General features: G+C 39.3%; 2 protein-coding genes across 3 annotated transcripts in view; both read right to left on the reverse strand.

Annotated features, from left to right (window-relative positions):
* The window catches only part of LOC137982239 (serine/threonine-protein kinase SIK1-like), a 29,926-nt gene extending 20,208 nt beyond the window's left edge, over positions 1-9,718 (reverse strand). Inside the window, exon 1 of one of the 2 annotated variants that reach the window (XM_068829317.1) lies at positions 9,537-9,718. Coding sequence is in view for 1 of the 2 variants with exons in the window: in XM_068829314.1 (XP_068685415.1) it covers positions 1,922-1,968 (47 nt within the window). In the remaining variant the exon portion in view is untranslated. Of the gene's footprint in view, positions 1-1,921; positions 2,081-9,536 lie in introns of those variants that run through there. The other variant, XM_068829314.1, reaches the window with a different exon arrangement.
* A 5,905-nt stretch (positions 9,719-15,623) lies between these two features.
* LOC137982995 (large ribosomal subunit protein mL41A-like) lies at positions 15,624-21,922 on the reverse strand. The gene is made up of 4 exons (XM_068830155.1): positions 21,735-21,922; positions 20,252-20,290; positions 18,873-18,937; positions 15,624-16,191 (listed from the first exon to the last, which is right to left on the reverse strand). Exons 1-4 carry the CDS (start codon positions 21,820-21,822, stop codon positions 16,072-16,074), a joined length of 312 nt encoding a protein of 103 aa, XP_068686256.1. The 5' UTR covers positions 21,823-21,922; the 3' UTR covers positions 15,624-16,071.
* Between the last annotated feature and the right edge of the window lie 26 nt (positions 21,923-21,948).

Consider the following 21,948-nt stretch of genomic DNA (forward strand, 5'->3'; position numbering starts at 1 on the left):
TGTCCCAAGTTTTCCGATCAGTTTGAGAGCTGAAAACTACTGTTCAAATTACTTCACAAACCACAACATTAAAGCAATAGAATCGAGTCGTGCCTTTTCAGTTCAGCTGACTGAACCAACAATGTGTTTTTACTGCCCATCCGAACTGGTAATCGGAGGGTCTCGAGTCCTGTCGAGAATATTCGGATTATTTCCGAGTATTTTCGAGTCAAATCAAATTGGCAAATTGATATTTTTTGTACGAAGCCCAGGAGGGACCAGGGCATACCTAAAACAAGAAACAGGAGATACCCAATTTTCGCCAAGTTTTCGACTGATAAGCCTTACAGAAACGCCAGCCGTTGACCGCAGAAAGTCATTAATTTCTTAACACGTTTCGAATGACAGTGCTAATGACGTTAAAGCCTTCCTTTTATCTTCAAGACAAACGGCTCCCCCACTGACGTAAAGTGAGATTTTCACCGTGGGTTGTGAAGATACACACGTTCACTTGAATAAAACTAATTGATTTCATTCGTTTTGACGATCGCGAGAGGTTAATAATTACTGTTCTTTTAATTTCCTTTGCAAAATCAGTTTTCTCGACAAAAGCTAGAAAATTCAAGTCGAAAGCAAGGAGAAAAAATTTAAGAAAGGAAATGTAAGAAAAGATAATTTGACTAATTTCTTTCTTTCCACATGAGTGTATGTAGTAAAAAGCAAATATTATTTTAAATTAAGTTGAACGTACCACTTCAATTATTACAATTCTGTCCGCAAAAAAAATTCAGGTAGAGAAAGCTAGAACAATCGAGAGTTAAAAAATACGAGATCTTTAAACAATGACAAACGAATTGCACGACAAAGAGGAAAGTAAGATAGAAATTGCATCAGTTTTAGCGATGTGTGCAGATCTTGGAATTGAAGTCAATTAGAGTGTTTTTAAAGCCGATCAAAATTTGAATAAAGAATGATTTACGGCTTTTAAATTAATTTCAAATGACGAAATAAAAATCCCTATCCATGCCTTGGGGTATGGAAGCCTAACTTGATTCGCTTTCGATAATGTTTCAATTTAAGGTGGCTCTTCGCCTCTTTCCGATCAGATGACAGAAATCGTAATGACCGCAGCGAAATCGGCTGAGCTTGGAGCACGAAAAATATTAGTTACGACAATGAATGCGAATTCATGAAAATTTCTAGAGTTGACAACCACTATCTACTGTCTACCCTTGTCCTGCGAAATATACTCAGTCCGGTGTCCGAGTTCCTAGGACCTCCGCATTTGTGCGGTTGATTCAAATTTTCCAAGTACAAAGCAAAAACATAATATTTTGGCTGTGCTCCGAATGTACGTGCCAGAAATCAAAACAATTCATTTATTTAGCTTGAGGTTTATCTTTGTGTGTTTCTCTCAACAGACCGTAGCTACAGCTTGCAGAACTTGATTTGCATGTCATAAGATCTCAAAGTTCTGTAGCAATTATCGGCGGTTCATGTATCTAGCCGCAAAACTGCTTGGATGGCGATAAAAATATAAAAATGTCGTCCACCATCCGATCTTACAAGATACAACATTTTGCTGATTAAAACCACACACTCCAAACGTATTGGCGAAAATAAATTTGAAAGCTTAGAGCCAGCCTTATATATTTTTGCACAACGAAAAAAACAGGTCGTTATTTAACATCTACTGACAGCGATTACAAATATTCATTAACCTCAGAGCGTCGCGAGCTTCTAGGTAGTTACATATTCGAGCTGAATTCAAATGAAATTTTTTTCTTATATTTCCTTGATAAAAATTTGAAGATGTTTAAGGGAAGCCTTTGTTGATAGAATTTCCATCGCACAGGACATAGTCCGAATAATTAAGTCCGAAGGAAAATAATTTTTGAGCTTACAATTGTGTTACGATGTTAACAATAGCTGTTGTACTCACATATACGGCCTGAAGGCCATGTTGCTCTGTGTCTGAGACACGACCATGGTCGCTGAAATTGCGAAATTAACGTTCGTAGCCTCTGTCTTTGAGTAACACAAGGGAAAATACGGTCTTTCATCTACGTTCTATTCACCAACGCTTACGTCATTCGCACCAATGACTGACGTCAGATTTTCCTTTAGGCGTCAGGCATCGTTGAGTCATAAGGGAAAGCTTCCGTTGTCAAACTTCTAGCCTGAAGACGCGTGCTCTTTAATTGTCATCGGCTGACATAATCTTTCCCTGGTTATAAAAATCCTAAGGCCTTTCGACGAATCGAAAAAAGTCCACGGATAGAGATTGCGTGTGCATCACGCGTAATGTCATCACCTCGCGCGCGTCATAACCATCTCACGTGACAAGCTAAATCAATGTATTTGGCTTTAATAAAAGGTTCCTTTATCTGATACGTTATTTATTTATGAAGTGACGAAGTTTGAATGAAACCTTTCCCAGTAATCAAGCCAAAAACGAGTGCTTCAACTAAGGAACTACTCTGTGGCTTTTGCAAAAAAAACAAGGAAATTTTCTGTCGGGATTCATCATGAAAGTATTAAATTATCTTCACATCAATTAAGCAAAATTGTTATTAGGTTTAAAGGTGTCATGATTAATATGCAAGCGTTATCATTTTCTATTTCGCTAGTTTATTCCTCTATCTCTTTCAAAGCCCAATCACGCCTTCACAACAGTCTCTCAGACGTCATCCCCTTTTACGTAATGTATTCAACCGTTCGTTGCCAGAAGTAAGCAAAGAAACAAGGTCTTGGAGTGAGAATCCATACCATACACTTCAGTCGATAGGGCCTCTCTGTCTCCCCAATATGTCCTCGATTCTTTTACCCAAATACAGATTTCAGCGCTTTAGCTGCCATCTTGAGCGATAAAGGCACCGAAATTCTCAGGAAATTTCTCCTCTAGCTTCTCGGAGCCAAATTGATAACATCACAGTCGAAGTTAATAAACCCAAGTGGCATCAATTTTTCACACATTTTGGCTCTTTTCGATAGAAATTTGAAACCCCCGACAAAGCACTATAACGCGTTTGCAATGATATTGTTGATATGGCACAAGGCCCTTTTATCTGGTGAATCTTTTCCAAAGTGGCCAATGAATTGAACAAAAACAAACTCTGAGATTGGTTGCGTAATGTTTCATTCCTGATGGATTCAATAAAAATGGGATTCGTAGCCGGACGTGATATTGAGGAAAAGGGAACTGACCACTTGACGGTATCACATCCTCTTTTGTCGCGATGCATGGCTGAATAAGTGACATATCATTGAAAAAGGGGACTGGAACGAAATTTAGCGCCAAATTCATCGACTGGGAACTGCCAAGCAAATCAAGCGAAAGGTAAAAAAGAACAACTTAAAACATTGAAGGATCCATGGAAATAACCCTAGGGCAGTTTCGGTCTTGGGAAAGCGGTTACATACAAAAACGTCCTTGCCCGTGGGCAAACGCTATTTACCCATGGGTAAACAGGCTAGTGTAACCACAACTATTGGTTAAAAAAGGAAAAATACTCGTGCTGCACGTGCAACGTGAACATGACGGAATAATCGCGCAATATACTTGCGAAAGCACTAAGTTATATTTTGGAATGACGCTTTCGTGGTCATAGCCGTCGGCCGTTCCTTAAACTCGGTAGTGGACTTGATTTTGAGTAGTTTTACCAATTGCAGGAAAAAAAAAAAAGTTTTACCAATTGCACGCCCCTACTCGCTATGCAACTTAACGTTCACCCAGAAATTACTTTTAAACAAAACACCTGAAAGCTTCTTGACAAAATAATGTCTTTCGAGCATACATAATTTAAGTCAGGAACAACAGACTGAGATAATCCTTAAAAAACTGTTTGGCTGAACAGTTTCAAAAACCCCAGTGGCAATCCAATTTTTCCCATCCCTGCCTACCTTTGTAGTTGCTGTTTTATTCAAATATTACATCAAAAAGAACAAAAGAACTTCCCATGACAGTTCCTGAACTGAAAAACACGGTTTATCTGCTCCCTCAGGTTGCTTGGCCAACCATAAAGCAGAACGTAGCTAATACACGAAGGTCCCTAATTCTATTAATTATACCCTGTTATTTTACCCTGACGGGAGTCTTTTACTGTGTAACCGCATCCCCGAGGGTAACATGAAACCTGACTGAACCAAACCCAAGCCATTTACCCTCCCAAGGTGTGTGTAACCACAACTAATAATATTCTTGCTTTGTGGCGTTAATTCCATATTAATGATTGACCGACGGAGAGCAACATGAAGAGTGCAATTTTTCATTTTAATTTGTCATTTTAATAATAATAATAATAATAATAATAATAATAATAATAATAATTTATTCATTTCTAGTGCGCATCTAAACATGACTATGATCAGATGCGCATTCTTAAGTTATAAATACGAGAAATAATAGATAAATATCTAACTAAAAATATGGCAAGGACTACTAATACATTAAAAAATGTACACAATATGGTAAAAACTAATTGATAAATAATTAGCGAATTAAAGTATTATTAAAATCTCTGTTAAGTATGCATGTCTAAAAAGAAAGGTCTTAAGATGAGCTTTAAAACTATTTACACAAGTGATTGAGCGAAGCTCACTAGGCAGAGAGTTCCACAATGACGGCGCTGCGACGGCGAATGCCCGATCTCCTAGCGTGGCCTTAGATTTCACTGATGGCATAGCTAGGAGTAAAGTATTAGAACCCCTGAGATTATGGCATGATGTCTTGACACTTATTAAGGACTGCCTCACTACCAAGCCTGAATATTTGATATTTCGAAAACGGCCTATTTGCCCACACTGAGTGACCCATTTGGACTGACTAATTTCTTCAAATGTCTCATGGTCGTGAGAACAATGAGTCACTGCGTGTGTGGTTTGCTGTGAACGTTGCGTAGATGAAGTGTCGTGACTGGCTGAAGATTTGCTTTCGTTACGGTTTCAGCCTTGTTGCTCATTAATACATCGTCTCAGTCAAAGACCCGTTTAATAAAAAGCTTTTTTCCGGTGGCATTGTCAAAACAAATCAGTGTTGAAACTCGGCACTGTCATAAGGCTGAACTAAAATAATGGCGACCACACTGTTTAGACCACAGCGATGTTACGATAGATTTTTTTTTCTATATTAGAACGCACATGTCAACTACAAATATTTATTTGTTGGTGTTGTTGTTTCGGGAATCATCAAAAAAAGTAGCGAAATTTTGAACCCCTTTTACAAACGCACAAAAATTGGCAAGGTACTCCAAAATTGTGGCACGGCACCGATATTTGAAGTGCCGAACACACCTCTAAGATAAGCTCAGCACCCACATAATTTCTGGCATGGATGCCTAATATGCCTTCTGTTTTTTCTGTTTACACACGAAAAGTTTACTGTGCCGTGCCCGAGAAACATAGCTGCGGTACCGAGATTTCGGAGGGCCGTGCCAGATTTTTGTATACTAGTGTAAAGCTGGCTTTCAGTAAAGTGCTTATCACCTCAACACACTTTTCCACTAAATTTATTCTCCGAAATCGTCCCAAATACATCGTGTTGTTTTCAGAACCTTTTGATTGAAATTTCACTTATTTATTAGATTGGGTTAGATGGAGAAACACATACCGTGCATATTTACCTTTCGACACACTCATCCGAAAAATTGGTTTTTTTCCCGAGCGGACAAAAACCAATTTTTCAGATGAGTGTGTCGAAAGGTATTTATATGTACGGTATGTGTTTCTCTACCTAACATAATCTATACCTTTCATTTGCCTCAAAATTTGTAACATTCATTTATTGGATTGGAAAGGCGGGAAAAGTGGTCATACGGGTCGACGTCACAAACTGCTTTGAATAGGCCTTATTCACGATAGCCGCCATGTTGGTTTTCATATTGTCATGCAAATTAGCCATGCGTTATGCTGGGGGGGGCAAACATTGAAAAACAAGCAAATTGCGGAAAATCGGCTCAACGAAATATTGAAATAACATTGCAAAAAGTCCATTTTAGTGTTTAGAATTAACTACCTTTTATACTTTTTTTTTTTTTTTGACTTTCTACTTCGTTATCTGCTCATTTTTCACTAAAAAACGTCGAAGTAACTTGTGTAATGTATTTTACTGCTTAGGTGATAAACATTCATCTGTGTGGCTAAGGTGTTCGTTATAACCTCTCGAACTTGTGTTGTTTGCCCCCTCAGAAGTGTGTGGCTAATTTGCATGATAATAGCAAATCCAACATGGCGGCCATCGTGAATAAGGTCTATTGAGACACTTCTTTGAAAACAACGATGCAGATAAATTTGTGACGTCAACCAGGTATCGAACCCATCCCCCTTCATTGCTCGGTTACGGATCAAAGTGTGACCACTTTCCCTGTCTTTCAAAGCCAATATAAAAAGTGAAAGTTCAATCGTAAGGTTCTAAAAACAACACGATGTATTTGGGACAATTTAATTCGGAGAATAAATAAAGTGGAAAAGTGTGTTGAGATGATAGGCACTGTCATATACTCGTCTTCCAAGGCTCTTTCACCTAACCGCCTCCAATTTTGTTGCCAAATTTATAATTAGAAACAGAAAATGATGATTGGTCTAAGAGGTTATTGAGGTGTAGGAGATAGTAGCCCAGCCACGTGTAAACATGTCAAAAATGTTCCGATTTTCTTTTCTTAGAAACACATAGTGGTTTTATTTTGCGTCAATACTTAAATTATTCCTCTTTCATCAACGAATACCATAATTTTTATGACGTCGATAATTCAAAAAGAAATGTATGCACATATCAACAAACGTTTTCATTTTCCTCGGATAAAATGGATTGAGACACGTGTAAACACGTCAAAAATGTTCCGATTTTCTTTTCTTAGAAAGAATCGTGATTGTATTGTGCGTCAATGCTTAACTGAAATGTTCCTCTCTCGTAAACGGATACCATCATTGTTATGACGTTGACAATTCAAAAAGGAATACAAGCAGAAATCAAAAAACGTTTTCATTTTCTCGGAAAGGAGCCAAAAGTTAAGCTAGTTCAATTCTCTGGGCCGTATTGCAGGCCCTCAATACTTAATTATTAAATTAGAGGATTTAGCAGTCCAACGTGACCAAAATCGTGAGACTCGGACTTGCTAAAAATCTCTTAACTTGAAGTGGGCCTCCTATTCATCCATTATTCAGCCACGTACAAGCACTAAAATACATAGCATCAAGTTAAATTGGTCTTCAAGAGCAAATTCGTAAGACACGTCCCTTGAGTTTTGAAGTACAATTCCCCGCCCCTCAGTCATGAGATCTTCAAATGCCCGACTCTTCAGCCAGAAAAATGTCGAACACCCGGGAGTATGTTAAAGCTTCTAATTTATCAAAACATCTTTCAGTGACGTGTACTAGTTCCGATTTCATCGTCTGGTAATAGTGAGATGTGACGTACAATTGTTGCTTTGCGTAAATATTCTGTTGTCCACATTTGAATTGGGTGATATGGCAGATTTCGTTAGGTAGAATGTCACGGGCTTACTACCTAAACCGAAAAAAGGACTAAAAGACAAAAAGGCAGACCAATAATAAAATAAAATAAACTACAAGCTGCTAAAATACCAAATAATAACTCATGAGCCAGCTTTCGAGAGCTGCCACACAGCCCCTGGAATACCGTAAATTGTGCAGAATTAAAATTGATTCATATTTTCCGACTGCATCTGTCCAGTGAAGTAACCAAACACTGACAAAGAGTCTTTGCTCCGTTCTAAGTCAATTTTCGTTTCCATTCATTAACAAACTTTCTAAGGCAAGGATAAAGCCATCATGCACAGCTTAAAAACAACACTACAGAAAAGAACCACCCAGTAGCTTTTATTTGAATGGTCAGTCTAATTTCCAGAGATTTTCTCCCAACTCTCTCATAGAAAAATGAGGTTGTCACAGAGTCAAATGCTGGAACCACCTTGTACAGCAAAGTAAACAACATCACATGAAAGCCTGTTCGATAGCTTTAACTTGAATGGTCCGTTATATAATCTCACCAAAAGACTGTAAGCTTTACAAAAAGACTAACCTGCAGAGCAGGCGTTTTTTGGGAGGTGCTACGCTTTTTCATGATCAAGGTCCAACGTTCGTACTATTATTAAGTAATGAACTGCCATTTTGAAAGCACACTGAGTGTTTTTTTTACTCGCCTCAAGCCTCTGTTAGTCTCGCTATCCAATATGTCGGCCGATAATTCATACCAAAACAAACTTTATGATACGCCTGCTTTGCAGGCTACAAAAAGACGAGTACCGCGTCCATTTCCTTTTCAGTTCAGGCTTCTCAGCTTGGCAAATGCATATAAAAGAACTCGCTTTACTGCGATGGTGATATTGATATCAAGTACAGTTCAACACTGTGTTTTACTTTTCCCCTTCAAAACATTTAAAGTCAGAGTGTTCCTTTGCCGAATTGAACCTACAACCTTCTGAATACTAGGTTGGATGCTATACTATAGGAGACGGTCGCGGGAGCGAGGCCCATGGATTGGGTTCAAATTACAACTGTCGCGCTATACTGCTAGGACTGAAATGGTGGAAAAGTGTCACCGAAGACGATAGTACATGTTAACCACGGCAAATGAAGGAGGATACTCGGAGAAAGCCGAGTGCTTCCGAAGTGAAGTCGAACCTGATTTACCCCTCCGATTACCAGTTCGAATGCTGGGCCATTCACCTTTATCACTCGGCGGCCATTTTGGAGTCCGTGGGGAATAAAGGCTTTGTCTTTGCATTGTCTTTGCCCGTCCAGCCTCACACTGAATGAGAGGTTCGACGGGCAAAATCTTTAGTTTGGACATTGAGTGATATGGGCCAATTGAGCCACAGACAACTCGTCCTAACCTGGCAATTTAACTTGGTGCTTGGGCCAATTCATCCTATACCGCTGCAAGGGCTGACATGGTCTAAGTATCGCCTCTCGAAAATCAGTGTGTTAAAGGCAGAAGCGTTACTTAAACATTATTGGCAAGCTTTTTATCCTGCTCTACTTCTCGAGAGATAAGATTTGATGGCAAAGCGCTCGAAAACGCTTTCAATTTGATTCGGCAACGACGTCAATATTGAAATCGACCTGAAGATATATTTCCAATTTCCGGAGGTCAACAGATCCTTCCCTCAACCTCTTAGTAAGAATATTAAACATCTTAATCGAACTGAAGATAGAAGAGAAGGCCGACTGCGACTGACTTACCCCAGAAATATGTTTTAGTCCTGAATCAAACAGAAAAAAAAAATCGCCAAATCTCTGGTGTTTGATATTAAGATGTAGGGTTATGGTTTGACACCGCCTACATCATTTCATCACTTAACTAAAATTCCCCCAAGAGGCTTGAACTGAAAGTGAGAACAGCCCAGTATGACCAACACCTTTGTGAAAATGACCGTTTCAGCATTTTTCTCGGACAGAGATGCTAACTCTATGGCCGTGGGCGCTTTTAAGGTCCCTTACTTACCCACGAGTGAAATTTTCATTTGCGAACAACAATATTAAAATTATTTCACCGGGAATAACATTAGCTGAAATATTTTTATACTGACTGTACTTACGGTGTTATTTTCCCGCTTGTAAAATTCAGGGCAAAGAGCTGCAAATCAAAGCTTTAAACAATTCCTTGTTTCTTAACACGTCTCGTTCACCTTGAGTTAGCTCCGTGAAAAAGCGGTCCATTGCTGTTAGTAATCGCGCTTCGATTTGAACGATTATTGCTCATTTTCACACTTAAACCGACTTCAAGCGGCGTCGCGTAGTTATCAAGGATATCATTTCATCGCGTTACTTTGTTATTTGTTTTGAAATTGCCATGGAAAACGACCGGTTTCAGATGAAATCGACCATGAATTACCAGCGGATCTTAATTATGAATCATCTTTTTTCAATATTAGTCGCGTAATTTTGTATATGGTAACAGTTCATTCAGCTCTCTTTATTAACGTTGGCTTCGATATTTGGCTGTACTCGAAAAGACCAGCATGTGGCATTATCGTTCGTCTGTCGTGCCGGCGTTAAAATTGGCAACGTTTTTATTTTGCCTGTTTCAAAGAAGTCAAGAATGGATGCTGTGCTACGCTTCGCAATCACGTGACAAAAATGCTGGACGTTATAGGTTCAAAACCCAATCAGGTGTGGCTCGGATCTGACGCACTGCTCGCGCAAAATTGATTCTCACCAAGGCGCAACATGGTGTGTGAATTGACGCACATTGTGACACCCAGCAATGTTGGGACTTGGTTGACAATCTTGCTCTCTTTTGCACGCAAATACACCTGGCAAGGTGGAAACGTTGCCCAAGGGACCACTCAGTGAATCACAAGTTCTGACTTCATTGATAAAAGACATCGGCTGAACAGACAGTAAATAACAACACAAGAAAGAACAGCTACTGTAGATAAAAGTGTTCCTAGCGGACTAACTTTAGCCTCCCTGGTCACTATCGGCTGTACAAATACAAAAGAGTAAAGAGGATCGTGGGAAATCGACAAAGAATACTCGTGAATTTCTTGTCATCACCACCAAATATCGAGCACAACAAAAAATCGATTAACTTGAAAAGCAACTTTGCCGGTTTCTCCAGTAGTAAAATACTAAAAGCCGGCAACAATGCTGGTTTCTCCAGCGATAAAATACTCCTAGTCCAGCTTCAAAAAATCAGTCTTCGTCAAAGATGTAGTACTTTCAAGTTTTGAAGGAAACAAGAACGGTAAAAATTCTACGTATGTTTTGAAGACAATTTGATTACGTAAACGCCAAGGAGGTACTGTATTTCAAAAAGCTTCAAAAGGGGTAAAGAGCTCTCACTTTACTATATCTGTTAATGTTGAAACATGTTTATAACGTTGCTATGGTAATAGAAATCGCAACAGAAAGAGCAGAGAGGTCTGGTACGGTTTCAAAGTTAAATTTTCATTTTGTTTCTTTAAGTTTGAAAGAGCCTTACAGCTGAGCTATCTTTCCTTAATCTTCTCCGTATCAACCCTTTTTGTGGTCAATGAATTGCTATTCTTATCAATGAATTGCTATTCTTACATAACATGAAGACCACCAACAACCTTGAGTACATCTTAATTTCCCTAGATCAGATAAACTCGCAAGTTTAATACTTTATGCCGCAGACGGTGCTTAGAATTAATAATCACTTTTAAGTTCCAACTAAACATGATAAGAAGTCACACAGGCACAATTTCTCCATGCCAGCTCTTTTTAACTAGAAAGGAATGCAGCCTTACAAAACGTGAACTATTTTTCTTTCGGGTCGGAAATGAATTTTAGCTTTCGTTTTATTTGATCTACGGATGATTTATAGCACACACTGCTCCCAATATCATCTCAAACGTAGTCTACAACATTAATTAATATAACTATCTTCTGCTTGAGAAACGTTAGCCATTATGCGGCTATTCTAACGGTATCGGCTGCGATGATTGAGAATAACAACTTTGCGCAAAACCACTCCATCAATATCCAATAACGTTGGAGACTGACCGAACAAATTTGACAGAAACAAAATATCACTGAGATGAAGCGATAGGTAAAAGAGCATTAAAACTGCGTTTGGCTTTTCGTCAAGCTAGTGTTTTTCCCAAAGTTGAACTGAATAATAATAATAATAATAATAATAATAATAATAACAACAATAATAATAATAATAATAATAATAAATACTTATGTAACGCCTATCCAGTTCTGCTCTAGGCGCTTCACAAAATTGAGGAATAGATTAAAAAGTGAATCAATATTTAAACACAATTAAAATCGCTAAGAAAAGAAGGCTTTTTTGGAAAGATAGGTCTTAAGCTTAGATTTAAAAATACGTAAATTATCACATGAGCGGATGCTATCAGGCAAACTGAAGCTAAAACAGTTAAAAGGGGCGGCTAGTTATGACAAAACGATCATTTCCGTAGGAATTTGGAATTTGCGTTTTTGTTTGAGAACGCATACCTTCTGATGCGTTTTCGCCCTAACGTACACACCACAACGCGCCAAGGACACTAGCTGTCGAAAACGGTTTGCAAGTGGAGACTTTTGAAAACGCTCCGGGTGTAGTGTGGATGGGTGCATGAAAACGGAGACCTTTTGAAAACAATGACGTCAAGGCGTACTAGAAAACGTTTGAAAACGCACGAGTGTCGATCGTTGAAAAGCGTGGGGAAATTTTGATAAAGGTTCTTTACATCGTTGTTGAGCGTTGCGGTGTAGATAGGTGAAAACCATACGACGACTCGATACTTCGGATGACAATATTTTGCAGTCGTTTATGGCCAGATGAAAACGACTACTTTTGAAAACGCATTTGTGTGGATAGGTCTAAAGAACTCCACCTCATGTTGCCGTATGACATCCATGCATGGCTTATTTACGCGGACTATTGTAGTTATTTCTTTATTCTTCTATAAAAAACATTTCGAAAATATCATAAGGAATATAGTACGCAAATTATTCAAAATCAATTGTCCTCCTTTCTGTTTCCTCCGACGCTTTAATTTCGAGAAAACATCTTGTGAGAATGGATGTGGAACTTAATGAGCGATTCTCGTTAGGCGTTGGGGGAATGCCGGTTGAAATAGGGAACAGCAAAACCCAGATTAAATCCTAAAGGTACTTCTGGGTGGATCCAACTTATAGGCATAACCTATCAGCTTTAAAAGGTAGTCCTTGAAAAAGAACTATTGCTCATCTCTTGTAAAATACTTGTCCCGGCAGGAGTCGATTGTGACTTCTTATGTTTGGACGGATCACTTAGAAAAAATTATTTTAGATGCAGTTTGTAACATTTTATTAAGATGCTTTTTAAAGCTGTTTATTTCCGACGGAAGTTACGTTGATCATTTTAAGCAGGTGATTGTTCAGTTGGCACGATATCCTTCCTGTTTGGCAGGAACAGCGTAACATTATGGTTAACGTTCCACTCAAAAACTGAAGAAGAAGTAGCTGTCCTAAGCTATTCATATCCTTTCTTTCCAAAATCGATAAGAATTTGGAAGACGCTATTGCCAAAAGCAATACAAACCCCATTCGTCTACTCATAGTTATGATCTACTGCTCTTAAGATCTTGTCATACCTTAAAGTGACTCCACATCTAAAACGTCTGTAATGTCTCACACCTTTTAAACCTCTTAAGCTAAGTGTCAACACTTGTCGAGCTTATGTTTTTAATGCTAATTGTCCTTGGAGTATTAAGTAGCGAAAGCTATTTCTTGAGAAGTGTAACGAACTAAGAACGAAAAAGTTACGAGTTTGATTCTCGATCATTGACTTCTTGTCATTTATTTCGCTATAGCTTTTAAAACCACTCCAAACATAGCACAAATATAAAATAAGCACGCACCATCACCATCCATTGATATCAATTCTAAATCTCAAGCTTCATTTCTTATGAACTATTGTAGACTTGGGGCTGATGCCGACCTCTACTCTACTCTGTATTGGTCACTATGTGGACTCTCGGACGTTATGTCTGCGCACATGCGCAAAAAGAACCTCTGGAGGGTCTCTGGAGGCGAGATTGGGTACGAGTTCCTCTTCAATCCTGAGCATGCGCGTCAGTTTTGAAGGAAGAGTGTTTTTTGCAACTGAGTCTCCTCAGAAACAACTCTTAATTAATAAGTCGAACTCGTACTTCGTTTGAAGGTCGGTTCTTTGTCACGCTTTCCAAGTTAAGCATGACTACATACAAAACGTTAAATCGCATTTTCTTCAATTTCTGTGATAAATCTGCTTGGTTCTGAATGCCTAGTATGTAATTAAGTATTTAACTCTTTCTCTTAAGGCACAAAATTGTGTACAAAGATGCCATAAAAATAAACCTCTTTATTCATTAAGCATGTTGAAACTTACTATCTCATTTATCATCTTTGTAACAATTGCGAGAACGTCACCACTGGTTGCTTTCGTCCGGTCATACTCGGCCAAATAATCAATCTTGAGTTAAAAGCCAACTCATCTGCATACATTGCAGGTTTAATTTTTTTTTTCGTTTTTGGATTACTGAGTTGCAGAAATTTTAGACCTTTTTAAGGAAAATTAGCAATCGCAATATCACACGAGTCAATCCCGTTTTATTATGTCAGAGCCAAAGTTTGAAAAAAATATTTACTTTTCATATGTTCGCAATGCTCGGTAACACTCCTTTGTAATAAAATCTGTTTGATTTAAGTAGAAAAATTCATTCAAAGTTTTTTTTTGCCTCTCTTTACTTTAAAAAACAGCTTGAATATGGTAATAAAGATAAAAGCAAGAAGTAAGATTTGCTTTGATTATTTTGTTAGTTATAATACTGCTGAAAGAAGAAAAGCTCAATCTTCAGCGTTTTTCTCCATCGCAGCGACGTAAAAAGGCTGTAGAAGGTATTTGCATAAAACGTCGACACGCTCGTTTACCATCTAAATGTGATCCAGAACCGTATCACTTAAAATTTTGAATGTTGCTTTTTTCTATAACTTGATAAGATTGGTCAAACTTTCCAGTCCAAAACAGAAAGTGTATGAAATATACTGTGGTCGGGATGATAACAGATCATGCTACAATCATCCGCAAAAAATCTTAGACGATTTATTTACGAACGTCTGCTGGCCTACATACCTCAAGGGGAGATTCTTGTCGTTTTGCTCCGCATTCATCATTTCCAGTTAAAGGACACTCTCCGTAGTTGCACCAGCAGGCATCCAGAAGGTCTATGCAGAGTCAGGAGTCCTACGTTTTATCAGAAACTCAGTTCGTGGGAGTCCACGACTAAGTCAGGAAACTCGATCACGAGCATTTCGCGTTTGTTTGGAATGACTGTTTGATGTGTTTTATTCTCAAACGCGAGACAATATTTTTTTTCACCTCCCACGCAAGAAAAAGACTGTTCATTTGGCGTGATTGACATTCAGTTGTCGAGTGGCAATCGAATTGTTGAGCTGTTGAACGACATTCGAAACGGGTGCATCTGTGGCAAAATTTTGATGTCGATTAACCACATCGTTTGTTTAAATATAAGTTTCAGGTTTGCGTCGATCTCGTTAGCATAAGAAAATTGAAATAGTGGAAAGATTCAGTATTGCGTTCACCTGAACCGGTTAACGGAAGACTGTAGCCTGCTGGCTGTTATTAGAGTGTGAATATTCTGTTACTTAAACATCTCTCTCTTTTAAGAATTTGCTCGAGATTTGTAGCTAATAAGCAAGCAAGGACCTAAAATCTAACAAGGTTCTTTGATTTTTGGAAACACGCAAATTTCATCGCGGACGTTTGCCGTCACGGTAAATAAAACGGGATGTCGAAATATCTTTAATAAAAAATAAGTGATATCTGATTCTAAGGAGTAATGGTTCCGGCTACAGGAAAAAAGGGTTATATAGCGCAAAATAAAAAGGCTTTTTATTCGAATTCTCGTGGCCAGGCAACCAGTCGTTTTTGGGTGTGTGCTTGTTAATAAAACGTCCTTTAGGCGGTTTTCAATGAGTGTCCTTGAGACAAAGAAATCGTAAGAGATTCAGGCGATCACGTGAGCCAATTAGAACGCAAGGCAGACAACACGCATCCGGCGCCGATCACGCGGGAAAAAAGTGTGCCGGCAAATAACAATAACAAGTTTTTTTCTTTACTGTGATCGGCTAAAAATATGAAGTCAGATGATCACAAAGCAAAGCACTACAAAAACGAGGCATTCATCAAATGTCAAGTCCTTTTGAATACAACTTTATGAGCACGCTTTCTTATTTTGTCAACAAGCAATTCTTGGTTTGCATCCACGAGATGAGACAGCCATGTTGGTGTACAAAATAATAGGAAATGGTCCCACAAGTTTTGTACAATAATGGAGTCAAATTTGCAAAGACATTTTACTGGATTGTTCTGGACACTAACATGGCCGCCGTGACGTCGGAGTCAAACCACCAATTGCAGAACGCAAATGTTTCTCGCTGAGAAGAACGCGTCGTTCGTCTTTTTGCTTTTCAAAATCCGTCGCGATCGTTTGCTGTTTCTTTCCTGTACCACACAAGAAAATCTTAGACTACGAGCAGTGACTGTCCCTCTTCCGCCACTGTTAGTCGAGCGATTACAATACAACATAGTCAGGTTGATGTTTCATTTTCCCATTAGGGCGTTTCTCTGTACTTGATCAAATGAATATTCTCCTTGATGCTTGTTAACAAGCTTTCGGCTGTTGGCGGCGAAATCTCTACTTTTGGCGACTTGTAGGAAACGTACGGCTTCAGCTACCAAAAAAGAACACAAAGTATTAAAACTAATCGATGAAACAATCTTTTTTTTCCATAGCTAAGCTCAGGCCCTGGTATGTAAAAACGATTGCTATTAAACAGAAAATGAAAAGATGAAAAAGCAAGAGACTTGATTTTTTTATAAAATTTATAAACACCAAGGTCGTGTCCTATTGGGGATCAACCCTTTCAAACGTAACCGGTTTAGGATGAAGCGGTGGAGGTTTCCCAATAGAACACTTTTCTAATCGTTTTCGGTTGAACGGCGGTAACTCCTGGGAATAGTTATTACCAGACTTCTCAGCGCTGACAAGTTAAGGGAAAGTAACACAGCAGGAGCCCTGGGCCCGACTTTAAATGGCCCGCGCAAACGACAGCGGTCGCTGCCAATGCTTTTTCAACTGTTTCAACCTAGTGTGATGCCGGTTGAAAAAATTGATCAACCACACCAACCGAAGACGGTTTTTCCGAATAGAACACCAAAAAACCCAACTAACCCAACCAACTAAAAACGGTTGATCCCAATAGAACACGACCCAAGTCTCTTGCTTTATATTTCTTCACACATAACGACAGTTGGTTGAGCACCGGACTGTCACGCGGGAGGTCGCGAGTTCAACTCCGGCCGGACCAACACTCAGGGTCTTTAAACAACTGAGGAGAAAGTGCTGCCTTTGTAACTACATCTGCAAATGATTAGACTTTCAAGTCTTCTCGGATAAGGACGATAAGCCGGAGGTCCCGTCTCACAACCCTTCAATGTTAATAATCCTGTGGGACGTAAAAGAACCCACACACTTGTTGCTAAGAGTAGGGCACGTAGTTCCCGGTGTTGTGGTCTGTCTTCTGTTTTGTATCATGGTTGGGAGGGTAAAAAAGGGGCCACATTAATTGGCGCAAGCTGTTGTGGCGCTCTGCCAGCTTGACTGGCAAAGTTAATAAAATAAAATAAAATAAAATAAATACTCCAGCCCATTCCTCTGTCCTCTCTTTTTATGCCTAACTCTGATTTTCACAAGTACCCTGCCAGGCAAAAAGACAAGCTACACATCTATTCTCACACATACTCATTTTCACTTCGATTACAAGGCCCCAAAAGTTGGAATAACCTTCCCCTCTCTCTCTCTCCGTAATTCACTAACTACTTCTAATTATAGACAAATTCTAAGAGATTATTTCTGCTAATTATGAATTAATTGAGTCTTAACACTGGCCTATTTACTTATTACTATTTAATTTTAGTTTATAACAGCTATTATTGTATTTCACCTTATTGTTTTATGTTTCAATTTGTCATGAATACGACCATCAATAATACTATGTATACCCTAAACAACCTTGGCCCTCGCCATATAAGTCTCTGGCCTTGGCGTTTCTGTAATCAGTTAAAATAATGATGATAAAGATTTTAGATTAAAGAATAAAACAAATACGATCTCTCTTAGAGACCCAATTCATGGCCGATGCAATGATTCGAAAGTGATTCTCGGCTTTTCACTTCTTTGCCTTCTCACCCAATTCTTTTTGGTGGTGAAAATAACGTGTTTGCATCTCCTAGTTCATAAACACTTCGTTCAATTTCGTCATTTTCCCGTTAAGTTCAAGTTGATGACAAACAAATGAAAAAAAGTCAGTGCATGTTATTCTAAAAAAAATTCACGAAAACAGATCAAACCAGTCCGTAATTTTATTAGTTTCAATTTAAAAATGTCAATCTCCTGATTATATGAGTTTTGCACTTTAAACCTGAAAGCAAAATCTGAGTACTTCCTGAGTCTGGGATGAGCTGAAGTTCACTGGCCTGCCTGAGAAAAGCGACAAGTTGTGAAAAAGGAAATTCCTGGTAGATTACTAGTTTCCTGTCCAACAAAAATACAATTGATGCTTATTTTCGCACAAATTGTTTCCTTTATTTTAGTGAAACAATAAGGCAGCGACGTTCTGGAATTTGAGCACTCTAGATGAGCATTTTACCACCAAAGAATTTAAAATGGCTGCTACATTCTTAAGATCTATTAATCTAACGATTTCTGTAAACACTAAGGGCCGATTTACACGGTACGATTTTTGTCGCATGCGACAACGGCTTACGACAGGCCCACGACATGATTTACGATTGTTGTGTACGTCAGGAAAAATATCGTAGCATTTTAAAACATGTTTTAAGGACGGTGCCCACTATTGTTATTGCGCATACGTTCTGCGCATCTCGAGAGAATCGGATTTCGTATGGGTGATGCTTATTAATACAGGGATATTTTTGGGCGGTTCAAAACTATGCGGAGAAAGCAGAACTTAGCAAGTGCTTTTAGTATCCAGAAAAAAAATTGGGGGTAACCATGCATTTTTCAGAGATAGTTAAGATTCAATTTGGAAAAGAACGCCATACATTGCTTTGAATTTCAAAGCTTTTACAAATATTGTTGATTAATTATCTTCGAAAAATGCGTGCTTACCCCCAATTTTCTTTTCAGATTTCAAAAACACTTCTTAAGATCAGCTTTTCCCGCATATTCAGTAAACCGCGCAAAAATACCTTTGGATTAGTAGGCACCGTTCTTAAAACGCTGCGACTTGTAATCATAAATCATGTCGTAGGCCTGTCGTGAGCTTGTTGCATGCGACAAAAATCGTACCGTGTAAATCGGCCCTAACAGTGCCATGGGTTTTTCAAATACCTCAAAGCCGGTCAAATCAGGGACAATGAACTGTGGAACTTTCTTGTACACTATCCGGTAACCACCTACAAAAGGGGATATTAAATCAACACCAAGTTGCTACAGCCATTCCCAAAGTTTCAAGCAACTTGTCTCATAGTTTTGGTTACAATGGTTCATGCATTCCTGCGCCACTGAAAACAAAGATATCCAGACTCACCAGACGGTAGCTATAGGTCCTTCAAAGGACCCATTGTTGCCATCTAGCAGGAATAACATGAAAATGAAATAACGAACTCAAGCTGACAGTTTAACAACAGCTAGGTCGACTCAAAGGGAGTCGCAGTGGCCTCATGGTTAGTGCGCTCGACTCCAGATCGAGTGGTCCGGGTTCGGGTCCTGGCCGGGGACATTGTGTTGTGTTCTTGGGCAAGGCACTTTACTCTCACGGTGCCTCTCTCCACCCAGGTGTATAAATGGATACCGTTGAATTTAATGTTGGGGTAACCCTGCAATGGACTGGCATTCCATCCAGGGGGGAGTAGAAATACTCCTAGTCGCTTCGTGCTACAGGAACTGGAGATAAGCGCCGGCCTGATGGGCCTTCTAGGCTCGTAGCAGACTTTACTTTTTAGGTCGACTCAAAAGCTATGTCCCCTTTAAAACTTCCACGTGGCCTTGAGGTGAGATTTCCCTCGCTGATTGGGGTTCTTTAGGTATGAATGGGTTACAGTCAAAACAGGTCAAGCGTTCCTCTCACAAGTGGATTAATAAGGTCGTTATTCCAAATTTGATTTTAGGAATCATTTCAATAATCTGTTCCTTGGATGAAGAATGCAAAATTCAAATCAAATCAAGCCTCAGTTCAAAACTCGAATTTTAATTGAATATTGCTGGCTTCCGGTGCCAGGCCGGTGTGAGAATTTCACAGGTTTATTGATTTGCATGATCTGTCATAATCTGTCAAACGGTCATTTCACTCTAGCAACATTACCTTTCTGTAATCTTATTAGTATCTTCAAACTTGAGACACTATGTTTTCAAATTCCAAAGACTGGAAAGGGAAATGAATTTAAAAAGTAAGGCAAATCACGCTTGTTAGCGACCTTGTCAGATTGTGCAAATTGATCAGATTCTCACACTGGCCTGGCACCAGAGGAGAACAATAATCCAATCAAAATTCTAGTCTAGAACTGATGCTTGATTTGAATTTTGCATCATTCATCCAACCACCAGATTATTGAAATGATTACTGAAATCGAATTTGCAATAATAAAATTATTAATGCACTCATGAGAGGAACACTTGACCTGTTTTGACAGTAAGATCAAGGTCCACACAAAAGCTATGTCCCCTGTAGAAGAGCCAAAGGGGTATATGGGTTGATCTTTACTAAATACCTCTTGGTGTGTGATATCCTGGATTTCTTACACCACGACCTGCAAAAAGACACTAATTAATATTGATCAAAAGTGGATAAAAAGATCGATTTGGCTAACTCAATGTTGCACCCAATTCAAGTCTCTCGGGATTAAGATTATTTGCATATTAATAATGTAGCATTCACATTTAAATGATAAGGAAATTCTTGAAACAAAACGTTTTATTCCCAAAGGATTTGAATTGTGTACCACAACGAGTAAGTCGAATTGGTCTATGGAAAGATACTTTCCCAATTCCCCATTCCCTGATACCTAATCCTTCATATTTTAGCTGTATGGTTAGTGGGCTTTCCTTTGTTAATTGAACATTATATATCACTTCGTTCATGTACATGCATATTTGAACAGTAACTACTTAAGAATAAAATAGTGTGTAATGAAAGATTAAAATAATAGCTACAGGGCTGGGGAAAGTGTGCAGTGGTCAGAGGACGTCTGCATCTATACTTGACAAAGGTACCCTGTGAGCAGTGGGTTTCTCCTACATTTCTCGAGGGACAAACCACTGCGAGCAACCGTTTGATTTTCCATCGAGCATGTGCGAAGAATGTCAACCCCCCCCCCCCCCCTTCCCCCACGTGATGCATTTGACATCACTTCAGGGAAATATGGAATCAATACAAAGCAGGCTCGCCCAAACACAGTAGTTAGGAAGCTGGACGCATGCACAAGCACCAAAACAAGTTTACTAACTCGTTTTACCGGTTCAAATCTTGGCGCTGGACAACGGCTCACTCAAAGAAACTAACGGTTGCTTGCAGTGGTTTCTTTCGCGGGAAGCGTAGGAGAAACCATCTGCTCACAGGGTAAGGTTGCCCATCAAGCCAAGGGCATGGGTTTCGAGCTGACCACCTCCAGACTGCGTCACTATATTGCTGGTCTTCATCAAGCAATGGTGCCACCTGGCTCGGTATAAGTATGTAAAGTAGCACCGTGTTGGTTATGCACCTATCAATGTTAAGCCTGAAGGAGGGGGGGTTGGGCATTGGGTGGGGATTTTGACATTTTCATTTTAAAAAATTCAAATTCCCCACCCCTGGGACAAAATAATTGGTCAAAATCTCCACCCGGCGGCAAGTGAAGGTGGTAAAATGTCCTTTGTACGATCAAAATTTGTCAGCCTGGGGACGTCACATACGATCAAAATCCCTACCCTGGGGGCAGACCTCACGATCAAACTCCCGTGGTTAGCCCGAACCACCCTCCCTGGGGCTTAACATTGATAGGTGCATTAATTGCCGATGATTGCTCCTTCGGCCACATAACATATAGGAAAGATATCCGTTTAAAAACATTGCTTTTGTTACTCAAATTTGCCAACCACAGGAACAAAAGACCTTTTGTTTCGACAGCCAATGAGGCTCTGGTTGGCACACTGACAATAGGTGACGTCAACGTGAACTATATCTTCCCTATTGTAAGACACACGCATAGTGAGTACCTTTGTAAAAGTTCTTATTTCCCCTTTTTCCCGTCATAACTCCACGCGTTGCACCTCTAAAGAGGCCTCGAAGGATATTCAACGGCATCTGTTTTTTGCGATCTCAGCTAAATCACTAGTGGTACAAAGGAAAAACTTTGTAGCGATCTTTGTAGCACATTTCAAGATGGCGTAGCTGCTTTGTATCCAAGCCTCTATCATTATTTTCGGCCCA

The sequence above is a fragment of the Montipora foliosa genome, chromosome 13 (genome assembly GCF_036669935.1).
Source record: "Montipora foliosa isolate CH-2021 chromosome 13, ASM3666993v2, whole genome shotgun sequence".
Classification (NCBI taxonomy): Eukaryota; Metazoa; Cnidaria; class Anthozoa; order Scleractinia; family Acroporidae; genus Montipora; species Montipora foliosa.

Excerpts from the sequence above, each read along its gene's own strand:
- LOC137982995 (XM_068830155.1), bottom strand. The coding sequence starts at position 21,822 with ATGCCGTTGAATATCCTTCGAGGCCTCTTTAGAGGTGCAACGCGTGGA. Across the intron at positions 18,938-20,251 it reads AGGATATCACACACCAAGAG|GTGGTTACCGGATAGTGTAC; the intron begins GTATTTAGTAAA and ends CCCCTTTTGTAG. Across the intron at positions 16,192-18,872 it reads CTGATTTGACCGGCTTTGAG|CTGAAGCCGTACGTTTCCTA; the intron begins GTATTTGAAAAA and ends CTTTTTTGGTAG.